The sequence below is a fragment of the Diadema antillarum genome, unplaced genomic scaffold (genome assembly GCF_040938485.1).
Source record: "Diadema antillarum isolate AM-2024a unplaced genomic scaffold, OU_Dant_1.0 seq00000297_RagTag, whole genome shotgun sequence".
Classification (NCBI taxonomy): Eukaryota; Metazoa; Echinodermata; class Echinoidea; order Diadematoida; family Diadematidae; genus Diadema; species Diadema antillarum.
The window spans coordinates 1,625,632-1,646,255 of record NW_027271320.1 but is presented as its reverse complement, the minus strand read 5'-3'; the positions used below and the strand labels follow the sequence as shown (position 1 = coordinate 1,646,255).

At 37.5% G+C, this 20,624-nt stretch overlaps 1 protein-coding gene across 2 annotated transcripts in view; it reads left to right on the top strand.

Moving 5' to 3' along the window:
* Positions 1–894: 894 nt before the first annotated feature.
* Positions 895–20,624, top strand: part of LOC139730202 (rho family-interacting cell polarization regulator 2-like) — a 158,711-nt gene continuing 138,981 nt past the window's right edge. Inside the window, exons 1-2 of one of the 2 annotated variants that reach the window (XM_071641100.1) lie at positions 895–1,372; positions 1,942–2,072. In XM_071641100.1, the coding sequence (XP_071497201.1) occupies positions 1,327–1,372; positions 1,942–2,072 (177 nt within the window). In that variant the 5' untranslated portion in view covers positions 895–1,326. Of the gene's footprint in view, positions 1,373–1,863; positions 2,073–20,624 lie in introns of those variants that run through there. The other variant, XM_071641099.1, reaches the window with a different exon arrangement.

The window sequence follows — 20,624 nt, the reverse complement described above, 5'->3', positions numbered from 1 at the left end:
TGCATCTCATTAGCGTTGAGGGTGCGAACAGAAATACAAATGAGATGAGATTGTCCTTTTGCAAAAAGAAAGTATATGTTTGCTGGTAGATTTTGGGCATTACAGCTGCTTCAAGTGTTGTTTCAACTGTCATCGTAACATACATGTAGAGATGTGAAAGACATTATCGTCAGATGTGCGCTGGAGCATTCAGTGATTGTCATAATGTCACTTTAAATTCTACTCAACAAGGAACGTTTTTTCATAACTGTCAGTTCAGATGAGGTCAGATAGCCTCAAGAGGAATCTGGGAGAGTACTGAAAACAATCAATGGTCTCGGAAGATTACATTTCAGGATCTCTTTTTTCCCCGTTCTGTTCTTCATATCATGGTGCATTTAGGATTGCATCTTTTCTTTTTCATATTATGTGGAGCTCTTTCGTGAAAGCACCCCATCACCACTGAGGTACATTTGTATTTATAGTTGGATGGGATTTCCCATCAAAGCTTTCTGTTCGCCTTGTTCGGCATATGCTTTGAATACATTTCTGCTGAATATAGAAACAGAAAGATACTATTTTCAGGTAGCCAATAGCTGCTGGTAAGACCAACTGTTGTGATGTGGGTTGATGGGATATATCAATATCAAAACTTTAGAGAGAAAGACAAGGAGTTTGCAAACCTCACGCCAGGAGAACAGCGTGGTGCTTGACATACATACTTCAGTACGCAGAAAAAGTCACTGGAAGATCCCTGCATTTTTTCCCCCACCAGTTTCCTGTGATTCAGTGCCAGCTAGCGTAGAGTCGATGTCACCTCTCAAAGAGGAAAACTCAACACGTTTCTTTCTCTGGCTGTGAGTCAAGTTTTCCCATTGTTTGTGGATGGAGTTCTTGAACGTGAGGTAAAAGCAGCTAGGTAATTTTTAGCGTTGTATGCATTTCCTCGTACGAGAGGAAACGCACAGTTGACTTCAAGTGGCTGCGAGAATGCTCCCACAGATGTCATAATCCGCGGCGATCGGATACGCGGAATTGTGCGTCACCTTGTTGATACAATGCGCGGGAAGTGTACTCGCGATGAAACAAAAGCTTGTTATGTCAGTATACATGCATTTCTACATGAAGAAAGTAAAGAATGAAAGTGTCGGTGGTGAAGTGGGTGTGAAGGGAATTTTGCAGTGAGCGGTGATAGATGCAGCGGTAACCGTCTATTCTTCTTCATCCGTGAGAATCTATCGACAAGGCCTTTCGCAAAAGGTGGATCTGTGTTTTCTGTGGAATTTTAATACTGTTTTGCCCGTTGGAAGGAAATCTTGAATACACGTTTGCGCTACTCTTCACCACATGGAGGAATTTGATTGGGAAGATTTCGAAAACGTGTCATGTCATCGTAAGTGTTTTTCTGAGAACAATTCACACGAAGGAAACTTCTTCAGATGCACCAGTTAGCTACAGCACAGCAAGTCTTCCGTGATTATTGATATTTTCACGTCACAATACATTGTATGATCACTTTTTGTTTTGCACATAGATTGCACGAGGGCTCAGATTGCACCATTTTTCTTGTTTTTTGTGGCTACTAAAAAAGAAAAGGATTAGCAATCATTCATATGTATGTATGATAAACAAATTCTATGTACGGTTTAATGCGGAGCGATATCAGTCCACCTCGTCGTTCAGTCCAACAGCGAGCAGCTATTGGAATGACCTTGAGTCAATGCAGATGATTTGACCTTTGACCCATCAAGACTTGACAAAGGGAAAGTCTCCCTTGCTGCGAATCTCTCAACGACTTCGGTTGGATTTTATTTTTCTTCATTTTAAACATTTGACGTAACTTTCCGCTGAGCGCAAACCGATCGAAGATGTCGCGGCGGCGCACCATCAAGGTTCGTCACCTGTCCGTGATGAACCACGCGGCCACGTCTCACATATCTAACCTCATGCTCTATTACCTAGGCCGGCTCCAGGACATGTCCGGGTCGCTCACGGGCCGACGCAGCCAGCGATCCTCCATCCACTCCAGCCTCCTCCGCTCCAACTCCTTTGCGGGCTTCCGCGACGATGTGCCGACCGACCCGTTCTTGGCGGTAAGTGAAGTGTGAAATCTTTTACATAATCCTTGAGTATAATATATGCATGCAACATTGAAATTGGCCTGCTTTTTGTTTTGCTACGTAGTTTCCTTATTTTCTCGTCATATTTTTTTTTTCTATGGAGAGACATGGCAGAGGTTATGCACCCTAGGAATAGATGTGAGTAAAGAATGTTGATTGTTTATGATTTGTACAAATATACTTTTTGTTTGCATGGTTGCTTGTTTCTTGCTTGAAATCTAGAAAGGGAGCAAAATTTGTCAATTGAATAAAAAAAAAAACACACATAGAGACAGATAAAACCGAGCGGTGTATACCAGCAGCATGCAGACGGCTGTACTGCTCCCAGACAGTAAAGGGAGATATACAGTGATATAATATGTTCAGAGAGAGAGAGAGAGAGGGGGGGGGGAAGTGTGTGTACATATATGAGTGTGTGTATGTATTGGAGTGTGTGTGTGTGTGGGAATAGAGAGTGGGGTAAGAGAGGGAGAGGGAGATAGCAAGGGAGTATATTATGGGTATGTGTAGAGAGAAAAATGTTGAGATATGGAGGGGCAGTGCTGCTGAGAGGAGAGATGAATATTATGACAGAGAGAGAGAGAGAGAGTTTGAATATATCACGGGGAGACAAAGAGAGGTATATATTTATGTGCCTCTCAGAGTCATAAATGTTGACAGCATACAGACAGACAAAAAGAAGTGACATGTGTTGGCCTGGATTTGAAGCAATGTTTCTTTTTACTGCTTCATAGCAACAACAACAACAACAACACCAACAAATGGTGGTTAGAGCACTAAATCAGCACAAGAAACATATACATGTATATTTCTATTTTTGTTTTCTTAATGTATATGTTCATCTCTCTTGATTGCTGAGATGCAGGTGTGTCATGTTTCATGTGAAATTGATGTTCTGTGTGACTGCAGTCTCCTCCTCTGATTAAAGTTTGAAACTTGAGTGAGGTTGTTTTAACACGGGTCACGATACGTGCACGACTGCAGCACTAAATTACAATTATGATTGCAATTAAAATTCAAATTGTTGTCAGTACACATGACTGAGGAAGGCTTCACGGATTCCACAGTTTTGAATTTCAAAGTGATTCGAGGAGATGTGGCTTCTTTTCAAGTTCTCATCACTCAATCTTCAGTGGTAAGTAGAGCACGCTTTGACTGCAGTGCGTACACTCGACTGTTTCATTCCATAATTCTTGAGAATCTTGATTGAAAAACGCTTCCGGACCGTCACGTGAATGACGATTTGAATTACGATTCAAATCACGCTCCGCGATTCCAGCTTGCATACGCACAGCCAAAATGTGTCATATGAATCATGATCCTAGGTATACATCAATGTTAGAATCATGATTCAAATCATGAACTCTCAGTACGTGGGAAAACTGCCTAATTGTGAGAGGTTTTGATCTTCTAGAGAAGACATATTTGTAGATGTAAGTAAAACTGTCTTTAAAGCCACTATCCAACATTGGGAGCAGTAAGTATAATAATGATCAAATTATCACATTTGATGCATATTATACGTGTAGTTAAATTGTATCACAAAATACCCTACCATACCAAAAAAAAAGGCAGTAAAGCCAGAAATAAGCCACAATAAGGAGATATCACTAATTTTATCAATAAAATGTCACAGTATATTAGAGTGGAAGTTGTCTGCATTTCCATTACAGTGATGTTTCATTCTAGAAGTGGTTTTTAATAAAACTACTGTTCACATTTTATATGCATTTGAAAATACTTAATGTTGATTAGTACTTAGCATTTTCATCTTGGTTATTTCTATCCCTAACTCACATTTTAGAACTTTTTCAAAGCACTGAAGGTATTTTTTTCTTCATTTTTCATCTGCAAATGCTATTAAGAAGCTTTAAAGGGGTGTTAAGTTTTAGTTAAGATGGGGCTGCAGTTTTTCAACTTGTGTGTGTGTGTGTGTGTTTGTGAGATAATGAGAAACCTCTAGTGACATATGAAAGAACATGTAATTCTCAGAGGAATTCACAGTTTATTTGATGAAAATTGGTCTTAAAATGGCTGAGATAGCAAAAAAGAAAATGATGCCAATAGAATGTTACAGGCCACGACCTTTATTATCAAAGATCTCTTTGTTTTACCTTATTTTTGGATATCACAGTCATGTCAGAACCGACTGTCATCAAATAAACTTTCAATTCCGTTTAGAATTGTACAGTATGTATGCTCTTCAACATTTCAAAGAGTGGTTTCTAAATATCTCGCAAAACATTAAGTTGAATCCTCACCTCACCAATACTATACCATTCCTTTGAGACAGGAAGTGTGCAGCACTTGTATCGAAAGTATAAACTATGTCACTATCTCTATCTATGCATGATGCACACACGTACGATCTCAATATTGGCATGCACAGAAACATAGAGAAAGAGAGAGATACTCGGTGTAGATGATGAGAATCCTGTTCATGCATGTAGAAAATAATTTATGACATATTCTTTGATTGCAAGTCTGTATAGCACATGTTCACATGTGTCTTTACAGTTGTATTTTCTGTTTTGCTTTGCTTTTAATGATTATGTTCAGATGAGCTACTCTTCTTATGACTATTGATGATAATCATCAAAATAATATGTATATAATGTGTAGATCATTAGGTTGTATACATACATATACATTTGTATATTATGTGTGTGTGTGTGTGTGTATTTGCCAGTAGCTTTCATGAGTGACATAGCAGATTTGTTTATCACCATGGCAATGAGGAAGTTATTTCATAAAGAAACATCCTTGTCTTTCTCTGTAATTGACAAAGAATAGACGTAGTCTGCCTCTTTCTCTCTCTTTTTTTTGAGATCTTGTCTCTGATAAAGTCTGATGTCTGTTTGTTTGCTTGTCTGTTTTCGTAATTGCATGTGTGTTTGTGTGTTTGTGTGTGTGTGTGTGTGTGTGTGTGTGTGTGTGTGTGTGTGTGTGTGTGTGTGTGAATGTGGAAGTGTATATTATGTTTCAGTGTTGGAAAAGAGGAGGCTGTTTTTCAGTGAGTTTTGAGAAGGATAATCCATGAGATCAATGTGGAATCTGCGACACTCGGAAATGGGATTAGGGGATGACGTATTACAAAAAAAGTGGGCGGGGCTTGGCATTTTGTGATTTTTTTTTTCTCTGATTTTTTTTTTCTTTCTCTGATTGTTGTTATTTTTTTTTTTTTTTTTGAATATGAGGTTTTTGATAACTCAATGGGCTGAAGAAGAAGGCTCTATGGAGGGGCTCTTCGAAACCACAAGATTTTGCCGATTAGCCAACACTGCCTTCGCATGGAGAATCGAACAGCGCTTCCACATACACGATAATGAGCAAGGGAGGGATCATTTGGGGATTAAGCGCATTTGACCACCCTTGTTTGGGATTTGCCGTCGATTTCCACACCGCACAAAGAAGGGAAAACACTGACAAACCCAAAGTGGATGCATTGGATTGAAGGATCTAGAACTACTCGACTGGCAAAGTTTTGAGAGTTGTTCACTACGTGTATGTGCTGCTTCCTTTTTTGTTCACTACATAATTGTGCGATGGGATCAGTCAACGATTTGATTCAACTTTCTGATTGCGATCAGTGTGACACTGGGGTTTCTTTGCTGATTTGCATGGATGGAAAATGTTTCTAAAGTTTGCAACCTTTACGGAATACTTTGGAATATTGAATCCTGAGTGTCACAGTCATTCTTTGTGATCACCCTGACATGAATTTTTCATGAGGTAGTATCTATTGACAGATATCTCTTAGAGGGCTTTTGTTTGGATAGATAAAAGGGAACTCAGACCCATCAAAAATTTTGATATGTGTATGTGTGCACAAAATTTACTTTGGTCAAAGAGAAAATCAAGCTCATTTTTTTTTTTCTTTTGTGGTGGGTTGAAACTTGTGGTGAAAGCTAAAACTGATGTCTCAGTTGGAATGTTTATTGAATGTCTGCTTTCTTTGGTTCATTTCTGAAAAGGTATGGTATATGATTTTAAAGTTCCATCAAATTCTTTGTCATCTACACTCTACATGTAGTGGTAGGTGTGCTCAAACCAACTAGACATTCTCAACTGTTTAATGATCATTACTGTTTATGAAAAAGATCTGTGTTGGAGGAATTTTGTTGTCAAAGACACATATCATTCATTAAAGGACAAGTTCACCTTCATAAACATAAGGATTGAGAGAATGTAGCAATATTAGTAGAACACATCATTGAAAGTTTGAGGAAAATCGGACAATCCGTTCAAAAGTTATGAATTTTTGAAGTTTTTGTGCAGTAACCGCTGGATGAGAAGACTACTGCAGTGTGTGAATAACTTAGATGTCACATGCGTACAACAATATAAGGAAATTATAAAGAGAATTTCACAAAATTTCATCTTTTGAAAAAAGTACACATTCGTCCGACTTGTTACCGACAAATGTTATGGGTAATATTATTCCGCCTGCCTTTAGAAAGAGGCAAGTCAAGTGCTCTTTTATAATGCGAAAAAAGTGAAAATATGTTGAATTTTCTTTACATTTTCTTTATACTGTTGTACGCATATGACTCACAAGCTGTAGTAGTCTCCTCATCCAGCGGTTCCAACACAAAAAATGTAAACATTCATAACTTTTGCATCGATTGTCCAATTTCCCTCAAACTTGCACTGATGTGTTCTACTAATATTGTTGCATTCTCTCAATCCTTATGTGTATGAAGGTGAACTTGTCCTTTAAAAAGGAAGTGACATGTTTATTTCATGAGAATTGTGAATGCTGAAGTGAAATTTAGAATTCTAATTCAAGCTACAATGCTTTGGAAGGATAAGAATCTTTAAAGACCAGGAGGTAAAGATCATAGAATTGAACTCTGCTCTCAGAAAGAGGACCTGCGGGTTACTTTTAAGGAGTCATTCCATCTTTCTCCAGCTGCCAGTAATCCGCTTCTTTTCAAAGAGCAACTTCCATGCCAGTTACCATGGAAACTGCATCCAGCTCCTCCGAAGTCTCCCTCTACATCTTGGATGGAGACTTTGAGTGCATTTGCCAGCTGCCGGCTGAGCCTAGGATATACAGGAAGCATACCGTGAGTAAACCTTTTTTCAATAGTTGACAATGTGATGTTTCCTCCGTCTGCAAGAGCTGTCGTCCATCTTGGTTGGTTGCCATATCGGTGTATCAAAAATGCATAATTTTTGTCTGTGAGATTTTGTGTATGTGTCCAATATCAGAAGTATCAGGGCAATCCCCCCCCCCCCCCCCCCACATCGTCAATAGTTGACGATGTGATGTTTCCTCCGTCTGCAAGAGCTGTCGTCCATCTTGGTTGGTTGCCATATCGGTGTATCAAAAATGCATAATTTTTGTCTGTGAGATTTTGTGTATGTGTCCAATATCTCAGAAATATCAGGGCAATCCCCCCCCCCCCCCCCCCCCCCCCCCCCCCCCCGGCTAAATACTGGTTAGTGATAAGGTTAGAGTGCGAAGATTAAGATTGGGTTTAGGGGGTGAAGTTTAGGTTAGAGTTAGGTTTAGGTTCAGGATTAGGATTAGGGTCAGGGGAAGGGTCTGGGGTAATTGTCATGGGGATAATTGCCCTAGAACCATATCAGAGTATACATATGCAATGAAAAACATCTACAGTTTGTATGGGCTAATGTATTAGTTCCCCATAGGCTGCTGTAGTACATGGCCGTGCAATAACGAACCATCTTGTTTATTTGGTGAATGCGAGTACCTAAAGTGCATTTAGTGTTTCACTCAGTGGTCCCTTATCAAACTTGTTTGGTAATGTCTTGGTAGTCTAAAACTTGAAATATTTGCATCCTACATGGATAAAAATGTTGATATCTTTCTTGAGTCCTCACATAAAATCAATGGTTGTGACTTTTTGTTTGTTTTGTGATGCACGGTCGCATATCTTCCTTCAGTGATTTAGTTAATTTCTAAAGATTGCAAATCTCTAACAAGAATACAAGAACAGTACAGTGAGCTTCAGGGACACATTTGACTCATTCACAATTTTTGTTAGAAAACAGAGAAGAAAAACAAAAATAACCAGGCTGCAATTGTCCAACATGAAGAATACATATATGTAACAACAGGAATATGAACAAATGGAACATTTAATTTGTATGAGACAACTATCTGTACTATGTAGGCAGAAGTCTGACATTGATTTACAGATCATGTGAGTAGTCTTCAGAAAGGGAGATAGGTGCAGTATGCAACAATTTTGACTGACAGAAACTTGCACTTAGAGATAAACTGGGTCTCCTCACAAGTCACCACCGCCACCCCCCACGATTTACACACATTATTCATCACAAGCACATACAGACACAGAGAGACAGACAGACAGACAGACAGAGACAAACAGACAGAGACACACAGTGTAATAAACATTGTATCATTGAAAATCATTTGTAAATAATTTGATTATGTTTGTGGTAAGATTTAATAAAGCATACAAATAAAAAATAAATAAAAAACATTGTAAGCTCCATGCCAGACATTTCCTTAACATGCTTTGACATTCACAACTGTCTTTTTTTTGAAAGGTTTTATGATGAAATACTAATCCGTCCATCACACAATACTTTCATTTTTGTGTTGTTGTTGTTGTGTTAGATTATTATCATTTTTTTTTTTTCATGTATGTAAATATGTTTGTGTTTTGATAACCACCCATTTCTAATATCATAATTACTCGGGAAATAATCATTAAGCATTTTATTTTCCTGGTAGCTTGTTTGTGAGAGCTCTTGCACGTGATATTCAAATTGGTATTAAGGGATAAACAATCACGACCCAGTGGTACATTGTCCAGGAGCAGTATGCACACGGACGTGTTTGCACGCTGGGCCCCAGGAATCTTCCATTACGCATCAGAACTTTGTATGCTGAGAGGGACTGGCAGAGTGACCCTTTACCTCATTGGCCAAACAAAGTTCAGGTTGATCGATTCTATGCCTGCAGGGGTGCTCAGGCCATTGTTCTGAGGGATGTGACTGCCAGGCATAGGCTGTAGTCTATGCAGTTAGACCCTTAGAAACTTAGCTTTTCCTATAAAGAAAGGATATGTGAAGCATGTATGTTTTTGCATCTCTTATAAACATACTGGTTTATCTTGTTGTCATATGAAGCTCTAGTGTATCATTGTGTTTTTGCTGCTTGTACAAAAAAACTGGTACACTTCACCCACAGATGGGAAATTTGGCTAGTTATGGCTTCTTCAATAATATTTAGACATTAAGTTTTCTTCACAGGTTCAGCAGAAGCAAACTCATTTTTTTCTAAGGTCTGTTAACAGCTTGCTTAATGTAGCAATGCCTAGTTCTTCATGCATGTATTCACACAAATTTCCATTAACACATTGAGGATGGGCTGATTTTGCTACAACACACACTTCCCATCTATAGACACTTGCCCAAGTGTAATCAGGACTCGTCCCCGACGGGTTAGTATAATGCCTGCTAGGAAATGAAAGTGATGTCATCATTTATTAGTAAGATTACTGTGAAACTTCCAGAAATGTCAAGACTCTCTGTATCATCATCAACATCCTTTATTGGAAAAGTTTACACTTTAGCAAGTTTGCTTTACTAGATTGAGTAAAGACACATAAATAACAGTTAAGTGAAATCTGGACAGACTATTGTATAATTATATTAATTTGAATTTCACAGATGTTAGAAGAGTGAGTTTCATGACTAGCACAATCATGAATTATGAATTCATTCTTGTCCTCATTACTGAGCAACTACACGTTTCCCTTTGTATTATATTCATCATTGCATAATCATTTACAACTCTTGTATGATTGTACATGTAGTATCAAAGTAAAGACTGTCATTTCTTCGTTTTGACTGTGTTGTCTATTGTTTTACAGGACCTTAGGTATACATGAAAATGTTCAAATAAATTTCTAATGATAATTGAACAGCCTCTTTGAGATTAGTAGAGAGAATGCAAAATGTACAGGGATCTGTAGGATCCGTAGCTCTGCAGTGAAGAAGTTAGATACTTGTTAAAAATAAACAAACAGACAAACATTATCCTCTTGTTATTGTCAATCTCCAAACAATGCCAACAGCAATAAGCATGAGGTCATATGTCAATGTATCAGGAGCCATTCAAATATTTCTTTTCTATTCTTTTTTTTCTCTTTCTCTCATGTAAACTATGTTTAAACCAACAAATTCAAATTTGCTATCAAAGCTTTTCCCTACATGTAATGGCTGTGAAGTCTAGGTTTTGCAACGTAATTTTATTTTCGTTATTTTTGTTTTCTTGTCAACAGAGGCCTTCCAAATATCTACCCTTGCTTTTCAAAGGCAAACAGCAGAGCCGCCCCCATGCCGATTTCATGCCTAATTTGATTTGCCAAGGGTCAATGGGAGGTTGCATTGTGACATGGCGGGAAGGTCCATATTTGGCATTGTGATATTGACTGGCCCCAGTCCTCATCAGCATTATATTGTATGCAGACTTCATTATGTTTAGGGGCAGAAGGACTTTACATACACTGATTTTAAAATTACTTTGTCCTCGGTAAAATTTAGATGCAGAAAGTCTCATTTTCTGATCATTAAATTGTCAACTCTAAATGTCACCGCGGCATGTTTCATGAAGAAGAGCTGTGAAAGAGAAATGGTTAATTTATTCATCATATTTGTGCAAAAGTATGAAGAAAGTAGTGACAATTTTTGAACTCCCAGAAAGAACTGAAACTTTAATATTGAAAAATGTGTTCCCGTTTTAAGAATTGGTTGTCAATTTAGCAATCATTTTTTTTTTCTTTTGGAAAATTCTGTCAAAAACACCCCCAATGATATATGAAAAATGATGAGATTGAATGAAAGGGATCTTTTACTCTTCAATGAAATACACTGTTGAATGAGTAGACAGTAAAGTAGATCCAATTCAAATGACAGAAATGTGTCTTGTGGGACTTTATGAGTTGATCTGTTACCTCATTTTCAGATATCATCTTAATCTACTGATTTAGGAATTAGAAGAAAACATACCGATAAAGTTTATACATCTCTCAAAATCTCCATTTTCACTCTCTTGATGTGTATTAAATATATTGAATGATATAACTGATCACTGAAGGATGAACTCTTACGTTGTTCTCCATATGAATGATTCCAAAGACACTTTAAATTTAGTTCCTGCCCCACCCCCTCTCCCATTCAAAGTACTTTGAAAATTTGTCGATAGGAGACTTACAAGGTGTTGAAATTTCAGCTCATGTAATTTGCATAGTAAAAATATGACTTTTTTAACCATTGTTTTTAGATCATGTAAAGGGAATGACATTCTGAAACTCACATTTCATGTCCACCTCGAGTGAAATCTCTACTGTTCATTTTGTAGGTCCTATGTTTAATTTTTCTCTGTTTTATCAATGTTAACTCTATCATAACTCAATCTCATGGGAAGAGATAAGATATTACTCATAGCTGGCATAGCAGTTAATGGAAGAATACAGTAGCTTTGCCAGTTTTGATTTTCAAACTCCCCCCTCCCCCCCCCCCATCCCACAACTCACATGCACAAAGTAAGACTCCCACACATGTACATGTATATCGATTATATCAATATACATACAAACACACACACATACACACACACAGACACACACACACACATGCATGATATATGTATGGCTTTCTGGTTATCAAAAGCATGAGGTATTTTCATCTGTCAGGGGGTGTGTTTGTCTCAAGTGATTTTGTGGAAACCCAAGGGAGATGATCACGTGGAGAGAGGTGATAGTCTGCATATTCAGACCCCTTGCTCAATTCTCACATTCTCAAAGTGAAAGTGAATGTTGCCATGCCATATAGGGCCTGTAGGTAGTGCAAGTGTACTATTGAAATCACTCTTTTCTTATTTTTTTTTTAAAATTATATTTGTGGATTTTATGTGCATAGTGGTTTTTAAAGGACAAGTTCACCTTCATAAACATAAGGATTGAGAGAATGTAGCAATATTAGTAGAACACACCATTGAAAGTTTGAGGAAAATCAGACAATCCGTTCAAAAGTTATGAATTTTTGAAGTTTTTGTGCAGCACCCGCTGGATGAGAAGACTACGGCAGTGTATGAATAACTTAGATGTCACTTGCGTACAACAATACAAGGAAAATATAAAGAGAATTTCACAAAATTCCATCTTTTGAAAAAAGTACACATTCCCCTGACTCATTACCGATAAATGTTATGGGTAATATTATTCCCCCTGCCTGTAGAAAGAGGCAAGTCAATTGCTCTTTTATTATGCGAAAAAAGTGAAAATATGTTGAATTTTCTTTTATATTTTCTTTATACTGTTGTACGCATATGACTCACAAGCTGTAGTAGTCTCCTCATCCAGCGGTTCCAACACAAAAATTTAAAAAATTCATAACTTTTGCATCGATTGTCCAATTTTCCTCAAACTTTCACTGATGTGTTCTACTAATATTGTTGCATTTTCTCAATCCTTATGTTTATGAAGGTGAACTTGTCCTTTACTGTTTACATTGTAGAAAGCAAGACATGCAAAATATTTGTGAAAGTGAATTGTGTATGCACTGCTGCCAAAACTTATATGAGATATTTAGGAGAGACAAACAAACACCTCGACACAGCGGAGATGCAGTTTCAAGAGGAGTTTTGTTGCATTTGTTCCCATACAGCTTGCATGCTAATTTTATTCCAAGACCGACTGCCCAATTCATGTCTATAGTCACAGTATGCATAATACATTCATGGATTCTTTTTTTTCCTTGACGCACAATATACGGCACTTGGTAAAATCAGCTTTCCATGTTTTGACTCTCTGTCTACCTTTTGATCCCCCAGTAGTTTGAAATATTTCCAGCTAGAGCTGATTGAGTAGAATGTAGATAACATCGGAGTGCTTTTTTTTTTCTTGTTGTAGTTCCAACATATGAAATGATTTCGAAAAAATGTGACTGTGCTTCACAAAACAAACAAAAAATCACACCCCTTGATTTTATGTGAGGACTCAAAAAAGGTGAAACGGGTCAATCAAATCAATATTGGGTTTTCCATATTTTCTGAAAAATTCATAAAATGAATGGGAAAGTGCATTTTCAGCAGTGTTTCTGCAACTTTTTTCTTTTGTAGATCAGGTATGTCTTAGAAGCCCCTTTTCATTTCTTAATTTCCACACCCTTTGCACACTCTTCACTTTCACTTCTAGTAACCTTTGAAGAGATAAAGCTACTGCTTTGGAAGTTGGCATTAATCATGGACAGAATGTGTTGATAGAGCATGTTTAATTTCAGCCTAATCAGGTAATATCTTCATTGTTGTTGCTCCAGTGGTTCTCACCCTGTTTTTGTCCCATTCATCCCACAGCTAGCATGGTTTCGTGAAGAGTAAGCACTTGAATAGACCCTGTACTTCAGAGAGAAATTTGTTTGTACACAGGGTATACTTATCATGCCAATGTTATGGGCACCATTGATGTGTATAGCGCCCTCTTTTGATCTGGAAAGTGTCAGTTCTCAGAGGTGATGTGAGTGCTGCTGCGTGCTGTGCTTGCTCACAGCTAGAATTCATGGAAGGATGGCAATTCATCAGTCATTCTAAATGATTTTACTAATCAGAAAGTATCAAGTACTGATCTATCTTTAGATTCATTCCGACATCATTCATTCAACCAGATTGCTCCTGGTTTGCCTAATGTAAATTGAATCAGAATAAAGAGTGATGTATCCAGATAGTTTGAAATAATGGATTTTATCTGTGACATGAGAATTTCAGATATTGGTGAATTGTCGTCTTACAAGTGATAGTGGATCTTCCTTCAAGGTGCTTTATGAATGGGACTGAAAGTTTGAGCTTAGCTAGGAATTTCACAAAGGTACTCTCTATGCAACAAGAGTGCTAGTTTTGAGTGCTTGGGTGTGAGGATGTAAAGCATCCAGAAAGGTTTAATTTTGGCAAAGTCTGAGATGCAGAGCAGATTTTTGTATGTCTTTTTTGAATTCCTTATTCAATATCCTCCTTTTATTTGACACATTGTAGAATTTCTTGTGCATTAAAGACCCGTGAGCATTTATGATAGAATTACAAAGAAAATTTGTTGAGTAGTGGAAGGTACACTGTATAGTGTAACAATACATCCTGTGATGATGTCACTGCCTGTTGTTATAGTTTGGGTTTGAACAAGGGTGGCATTTCATTAGGTGTTTTATTAGTAATTTTCACCAACAAATTTGCTGTCAGCCAATCAGATGCAAGGATCTCAGGAGCTCAACCCGTTGAGGACGGACTGATTTTGCTACAACACGCATTTCCCACAGACATTTGCCCGAATATACCCGGGACTCGTCCTCAACGGGTTAAAGAAGTTGTCATTGACTGACAAGCTTCATAATATGCTGCCCGAGTGCAAGCATGGTTAGTAACAACAGTGTTCATAGATTTTCCTGCCAGGTGAGATTGTTTTACAACCAGTTTCCATGGCAATGAATGCATGACTATGACATCACACTTTGTTACTTTGCTGCGCTTGACTGTTCTCCTGTATGTGCATGCTTGTGTGTGTATGTGTGTGTTTCTGAGGTTTGGCTGTTTGAGAAAATGTGCTTTCACTTTGTTTCATATCCCTCCTTTCTTGTATCACCGTACCCTACAATTTGATTTGCAGCTATATTATTAAAGTATACAATTTTTCTCCTTCCTTCAGTGGCATGTGAGGAACTGAAGAGTTTGTTTGCAAAAACCGATAAGTCCATATTTGCCAAATGGAGATATTTGCAATTAAAGGTCAAGAAAAAAATAAAGAGAATAATAAGAAAATTTTTGCTTCTTTTGCCCATAACTTCAAAAATGTACCTTTATATGTAGTGACCAATATATCATTTAAAAGGTATTATTTTGTACTTTATGACAGAGATGGTACTTCAAAATCTTCAAAAATGGACTTATCGCTTTTTGCGAACAAACTCAACTGTAAAACCAGAAAAATTTGAGCCAATGGCCCTTTCCGTGGCATGAGAGTTTCGTGAATTGCAACTGCCATTCAATTCAAAGACAAAAACTATTGCTTGCATTTACTTATTGTGAATCAAGGCTTCTCGCAAAAGTTGTAAACGTTTCGTGCACTGGAACATTTCTGGTACCGTATAATTAGAGTAGATAGAGGGAGAATACCATCAGGGCCATAGGTTTAAACCAAATCACACCAGCTCATGACAACACAAATACTTCCAAAGAGGCCAGTGGCTTTTCCACATGAGTACTTTTAAACCAACAGTTCTAAAAAATGACTACTGTTTATTGGGGAAAAAATGAAACGCAGTCAAGATATATTTCTTTTTTTAAGAGGGAAATGTGCTTTTCTTCATCAGTATGAAATACTGGCATTCAAATTTGTTCAGTGATTATAGCAGTTAACAAAGTTCTAATGAATGTTGCTTTCTTAACTATGGGACTCCCTGTATGTGGTCTGAGGGTGTTTGCACCAACTATGGGACATAAGTATCGGGCTGATATGGGTTAACTGAGATGTTTTCATTGCCCTGTGAAACCAAGTGCCTTGTCAGGTAAGGCATGGTTTAGGGCGTGACAGTGCGTCAAAAACAATGACCAGGTCTGGGGTCGGTGCTAAGCCATTGCCATGAATCACAGATGTGAGTAATGAGTGAACTCCACAGCACCCGGCTGGCGACTGGCGTCCCTTCTCGCTCATCGCAAAACTTTTGCCCGCAACCAATTCTGACATATCTTGGTGGCCTTGAAATCTCTTCCTCTGCAGCGCGAGAGAATATGTTTTGTCAGGTTCACCTATAATTCTCCTCTCTCTATATAAATCCCTCTCTGTATATTTCTTTCGGTACTCCCCCGCCTATTTGACGGATTGACAGATGACATATAAATGGATATGTCTGTTATCTCTATGACCCAGATGGGTTCAACAGCTGTCCCGTAGATTGACATATTATATATCTTTATCCAAAGCAAGAATATGTGAGCTTTTACCAACAAAGCCAAAAAATAGTCACCGGACATTGTTGTTCTAGATTTGGTATTATTCAAATTCTTGAGACTGGAAGGTTAAAGGACAAGTCCACCTTCATACATAAGGATTGAGAGAATGCAGCAATATTAGCAGAACACATTGGTGGAAGTTTGAGGAAAATCGGACAATCCGTTCAAAAGTTATGAATTTTTAAAGCGTCTGCGCAATCACTGCTGGATGAGAAGACTACTACGGTGTATGATGTCACATGCATACAATGATATAAGGAAAATAAAAAGAGAATTTCACAAAACTTTACTTTTTGAATAAAGTGCACATTTCTTCCACTTGTTATTGACGTATGTTAGGGGTAATATTATTCCCCGTGCCTCCCGAAAGAGAGAAGTTGAGTGTTCTTTTGTTACATGCGAGAAAAATGGAAATATGATGAATTTTCTCTATTCTTTCTTTATAGAGTTGTACACATGTGACATCACAAGCTATAGTAGTCTTTTCATCCAGTCGTGACTGAGCAGAAATTTCAAAAATTCATAGCTTTTGAACGGATTGTCCAATTTTCCTCAAACTCTCACTGATGTGTTCTACTAATATTGCTGCATTCTCTTGACCCACGTGTCTATGAAGGTGAACTTGTCCTTTAATAATGTCTTAATGATCTACACTTTGTCCTCTTTCATTCAAAAAATAAGATAATTATCATCATTGACTATCTATGTGAAAGATGGCTACGAGATGAACATGAATTTGAGCACATTGGCATGTAAAGCTTGTGTAAAGTGAGTGGTACAGAAGATGAGATACTGTATAACACAATATTTTTGTGGCATGAAATTTTTGCGAAGTGGAGCCGACAGCCTTTTTTGCGGCATGAAATTGTTTGCGTGTTGCCTCTAACATTCAATGCATATAATGTACACAGGAACTTTTACATGCATTTTAATTTCATGAATCTTATAATATATAAGATTCACAAACTTAAAATGCATGTAAAAGTTCCTGTGTATGATACACTATATGCATTGAATGTTTATATATATATATTGAGTATTCATGAATCAATACCTACCCCCCCCCCCCCCCAAAAAAAAAAAAGGAACAAAAAAAAAAGACTAAGAGATTCTATGGAAGTTTCATGGTCAGGGCAAATAGAAAGTGAGCTCACATAGGCCTACTACATCACAGAAGCTACAACTTCTGCTTGATTGATCATTACTGCAAGAAATCATATACTCTTCATCAAAATTTGCTCCTGCAGACTTTCATTATCCTGTTTCACTCATTTTGCTGCTTATATCAAAACTAATTTCACATGGGGCTTCCCCTTTGGCTTGCATTACCATAGAGTTGTCTGCCTGGGCTAGGGAAAGGGGGATGAGTGGGATGTCTAGAGGTGTCACAGTTCTATGGCTTCTTCTGTCAGTTGGATAGGCACTGTCATTTCACAAGGTCATCATAGTGTGTTAATTGGACCCTCCCCACCCCCCCCCCCCCTCCCCATACACACATGTGAATGCACAGTTTATTCCCTGGTAACAAAGGAACATTGGGTTTGTAATCTTGCTTTAGTGTCAAGTCCAGTTTTAATCCGTACTGTTCTTTGTGAATTGATTGTTAACAGTGTGTAGGGTGATTTCAATGCAGATTAGCCTAGATGTTTGGATGACTAATTACCTATGATTAGAGATTAACTAATCCGTTTACTGCCACTATAGCCTTCCTATTTTATAGGTCAATATACAATTTGTATACTGTATGTTGCTACACCTGAGGGGGCTTGTATAAGTTTACTACTAGATCAAGTTTGGATGGATTGGTAAATGCTGATGGAACTGCCTACTAACAAGTTAAGTTAGTTGCCTGACAGCTTGCTTTGCCAATGTGCAAGATAAGATTGAACTATAATAGTTTTATGAATCTAGAATGTTATATTATGTATGAATATATATTGATATGCTAATTTGTTTATTCCATTGATAGACATTTAAAAATTCCATAACTCATCTCCTTACCATTTGTGCCCTTTTTAAATTGTCTTGTCAAGTCACCTCTGTTTCTTTGAGGGAATCATTTTCCTATTCCACTTCACTAGCGGAGGTTTTTTTTACAGTATTTGTGGAGTATCTGCTACTTTAGAAATACCAAGGATAACTCCAGGGATGCAGGCCAATGAGATGATGACATTGTTTATAATCATTACAAGAAGCATCCAGACTGTAGGGGCATTTGGAAGTCATGAAACTTCTCCACACATGCCAACAAATCTTTACCCCCACATGGACAATCTCAAGGCGATGTTAATGATTCAAAAGATCAATCTTAAGGTGACGTTAATGATTTTAAAGACCCACTAAATGAGGATAGCACAGTCATGCTCAACCATGTCGATGATTTCTGCGAATAGCCAAAGGAAATCTTGCCCCTCTCCCCCCGAAGCGAAAGATCTGAAATCGAGGCTTATGATGAATGCAACCATACACAGCATCGGATACGGCTGAGTGCCACTGAATGCAAAGAATTCCATCCTCCTCCGTCACTGCCATCAATTCTTGATTCACAGAAGGGGGGGGGGGGTGGTTGGGGAGTGAGGAGGGGGAAGAAAGAAAGGGGGGAACAATTCAAAGTTGAGAGGGGGGCTTCGTGTCAACTGTCCTCGTAGGGGTGCTAGGCTGAAAGGAGATGGGGAGCCTTTGACGCATGAATGAACCCTGGGAGTACAAAAGAATAAAGACTCAATTCAATTACAACTCATCCAGTGGGCTCTTTTTTGGGTGTGACTGCCTGGGTGTGTTCACACACTCTACAAGTTTCGTAATGTTTCTGTTTTGCTTTGTTTAGTTCTGTTTTGTGTTTGTGTGTGTGTGTGTGTGTGTGTGTGTGTGTGTATGTGTGGTGTATAAATACATTTTTTTTTGTATTTGCGTGAAGAACCCTATTACCCTATCAATCCATACTTGAGAGAGTGGGTCTATGGGAAATGTGGATATCATGCTTTGGTTATCAAACTAAGCGTGATTATATAGTTGTGATGATGATATTAACACTCTCAGTACAGATATGATAATGAAAATGTCAGTTTAAATCTCATGAGAGAAAAAAATAACATAGCCTTGCAACTAAGTTTTTATTTCATTTTAGTGATAATAATATTGATAGATCTCTATTACTGTGAAAATATTTAAGCTTTGCTAATATTTTCATTATGAATGTTATCATGTCTTATAAACCCGTTCCATACTGAATTCTGAAATCCCCATAGACTTGATACACAGGCTACCAGGTTCCCGTAGGGAATGGCTTAAATGTAATAGTCATGTGCACAGTCAGTACATTCAATTTCTTTTTATTATCTGCTTTTGGAAACCACAATAGTTTAAAGGGATGGTACAGTATTGGTGGAGATGAAAACTGGGCTGTAACTTTTTTGCGAGATACCAAGAAAACACTTATAAAATAGTACTGAGCATGTACCATTTTAAGAGGAATTCAAAGTTTATTTGATGAAAATCAGGTTTGGAATAGCTGAAACATCCAGAAACAAAGTAAAACAAAACGATCGTAATAAAATGTGGGTCCCACACTTTATTAGGATCGCTTTGTTTTGGATATCTCAGCCATTCCAAAATCAATTTTCATCAAATAAATGTTGAAATCCTCATGGAATTACAATACATGCTCTTTCATATTTCATAAGAGGTTTCTCACTATCTCACCTAAAAATGATAAAAACCTGAAGTTAAGTCTCAACCAAAACTATACGATCCCTTTAACTGTAAGTGCTAGAAAAGAAGTGTGTGTCAGAGCTGTTATTGTATCATAATATCTCTGACAGTGTACATGTATATGTCTGCATGAATGCATTTACATATCAGGTGAGTGTGTGATTTCAAAGATTACATACATATATTATGATGAGTTCTTGCAATGAAAAGTGGAGGCTGCTGAATTTTCTTCTATTCCCCTCCCTCCCCCCCCCCCCCCGTTTTTTTTTTTCTAGACAAATTTTAGCATGCTACCAGAATGCTTGACAGACTCCCTGTTCTATATCAGCATGCTATTTGTATTTGGGTTTATGCATATAGGTAGGAATGTCTTTCAAACAGTTGTCTTTGATATTTTGTTTTTAACAAAGATGCAGATTACTACTGGTTAATTGGAACATTCTTTTAAAAGGACTTTCAAAAGTTTTATGATATGTCTTCACCATGGTTCTGTAATTTTGATGTAATTTTGAATGAATTAGTTTTGTTCTTTTTTTGGCAAGAATCCTACTTGTTTAACTTTGCATTCTGAAGACAGTAGGCCTATATTCTTTCTTTTATGGTCCATTAAATCATTCTGTTTTGGTAAAAAGTGCCTTTAGCATTTCATCAAATTAGAAAATGATGCTATAGAAATTCTATGCATGTATGTATTATCATCATTATTGTTATAATCATTATAATTAGTACTAGCAGTAGTAGTTTTATTTGTAATACTTAAAGAACATAATTCGTCACTGGGGCGACAAGACCTCGTATCTACAAAATATCAAATG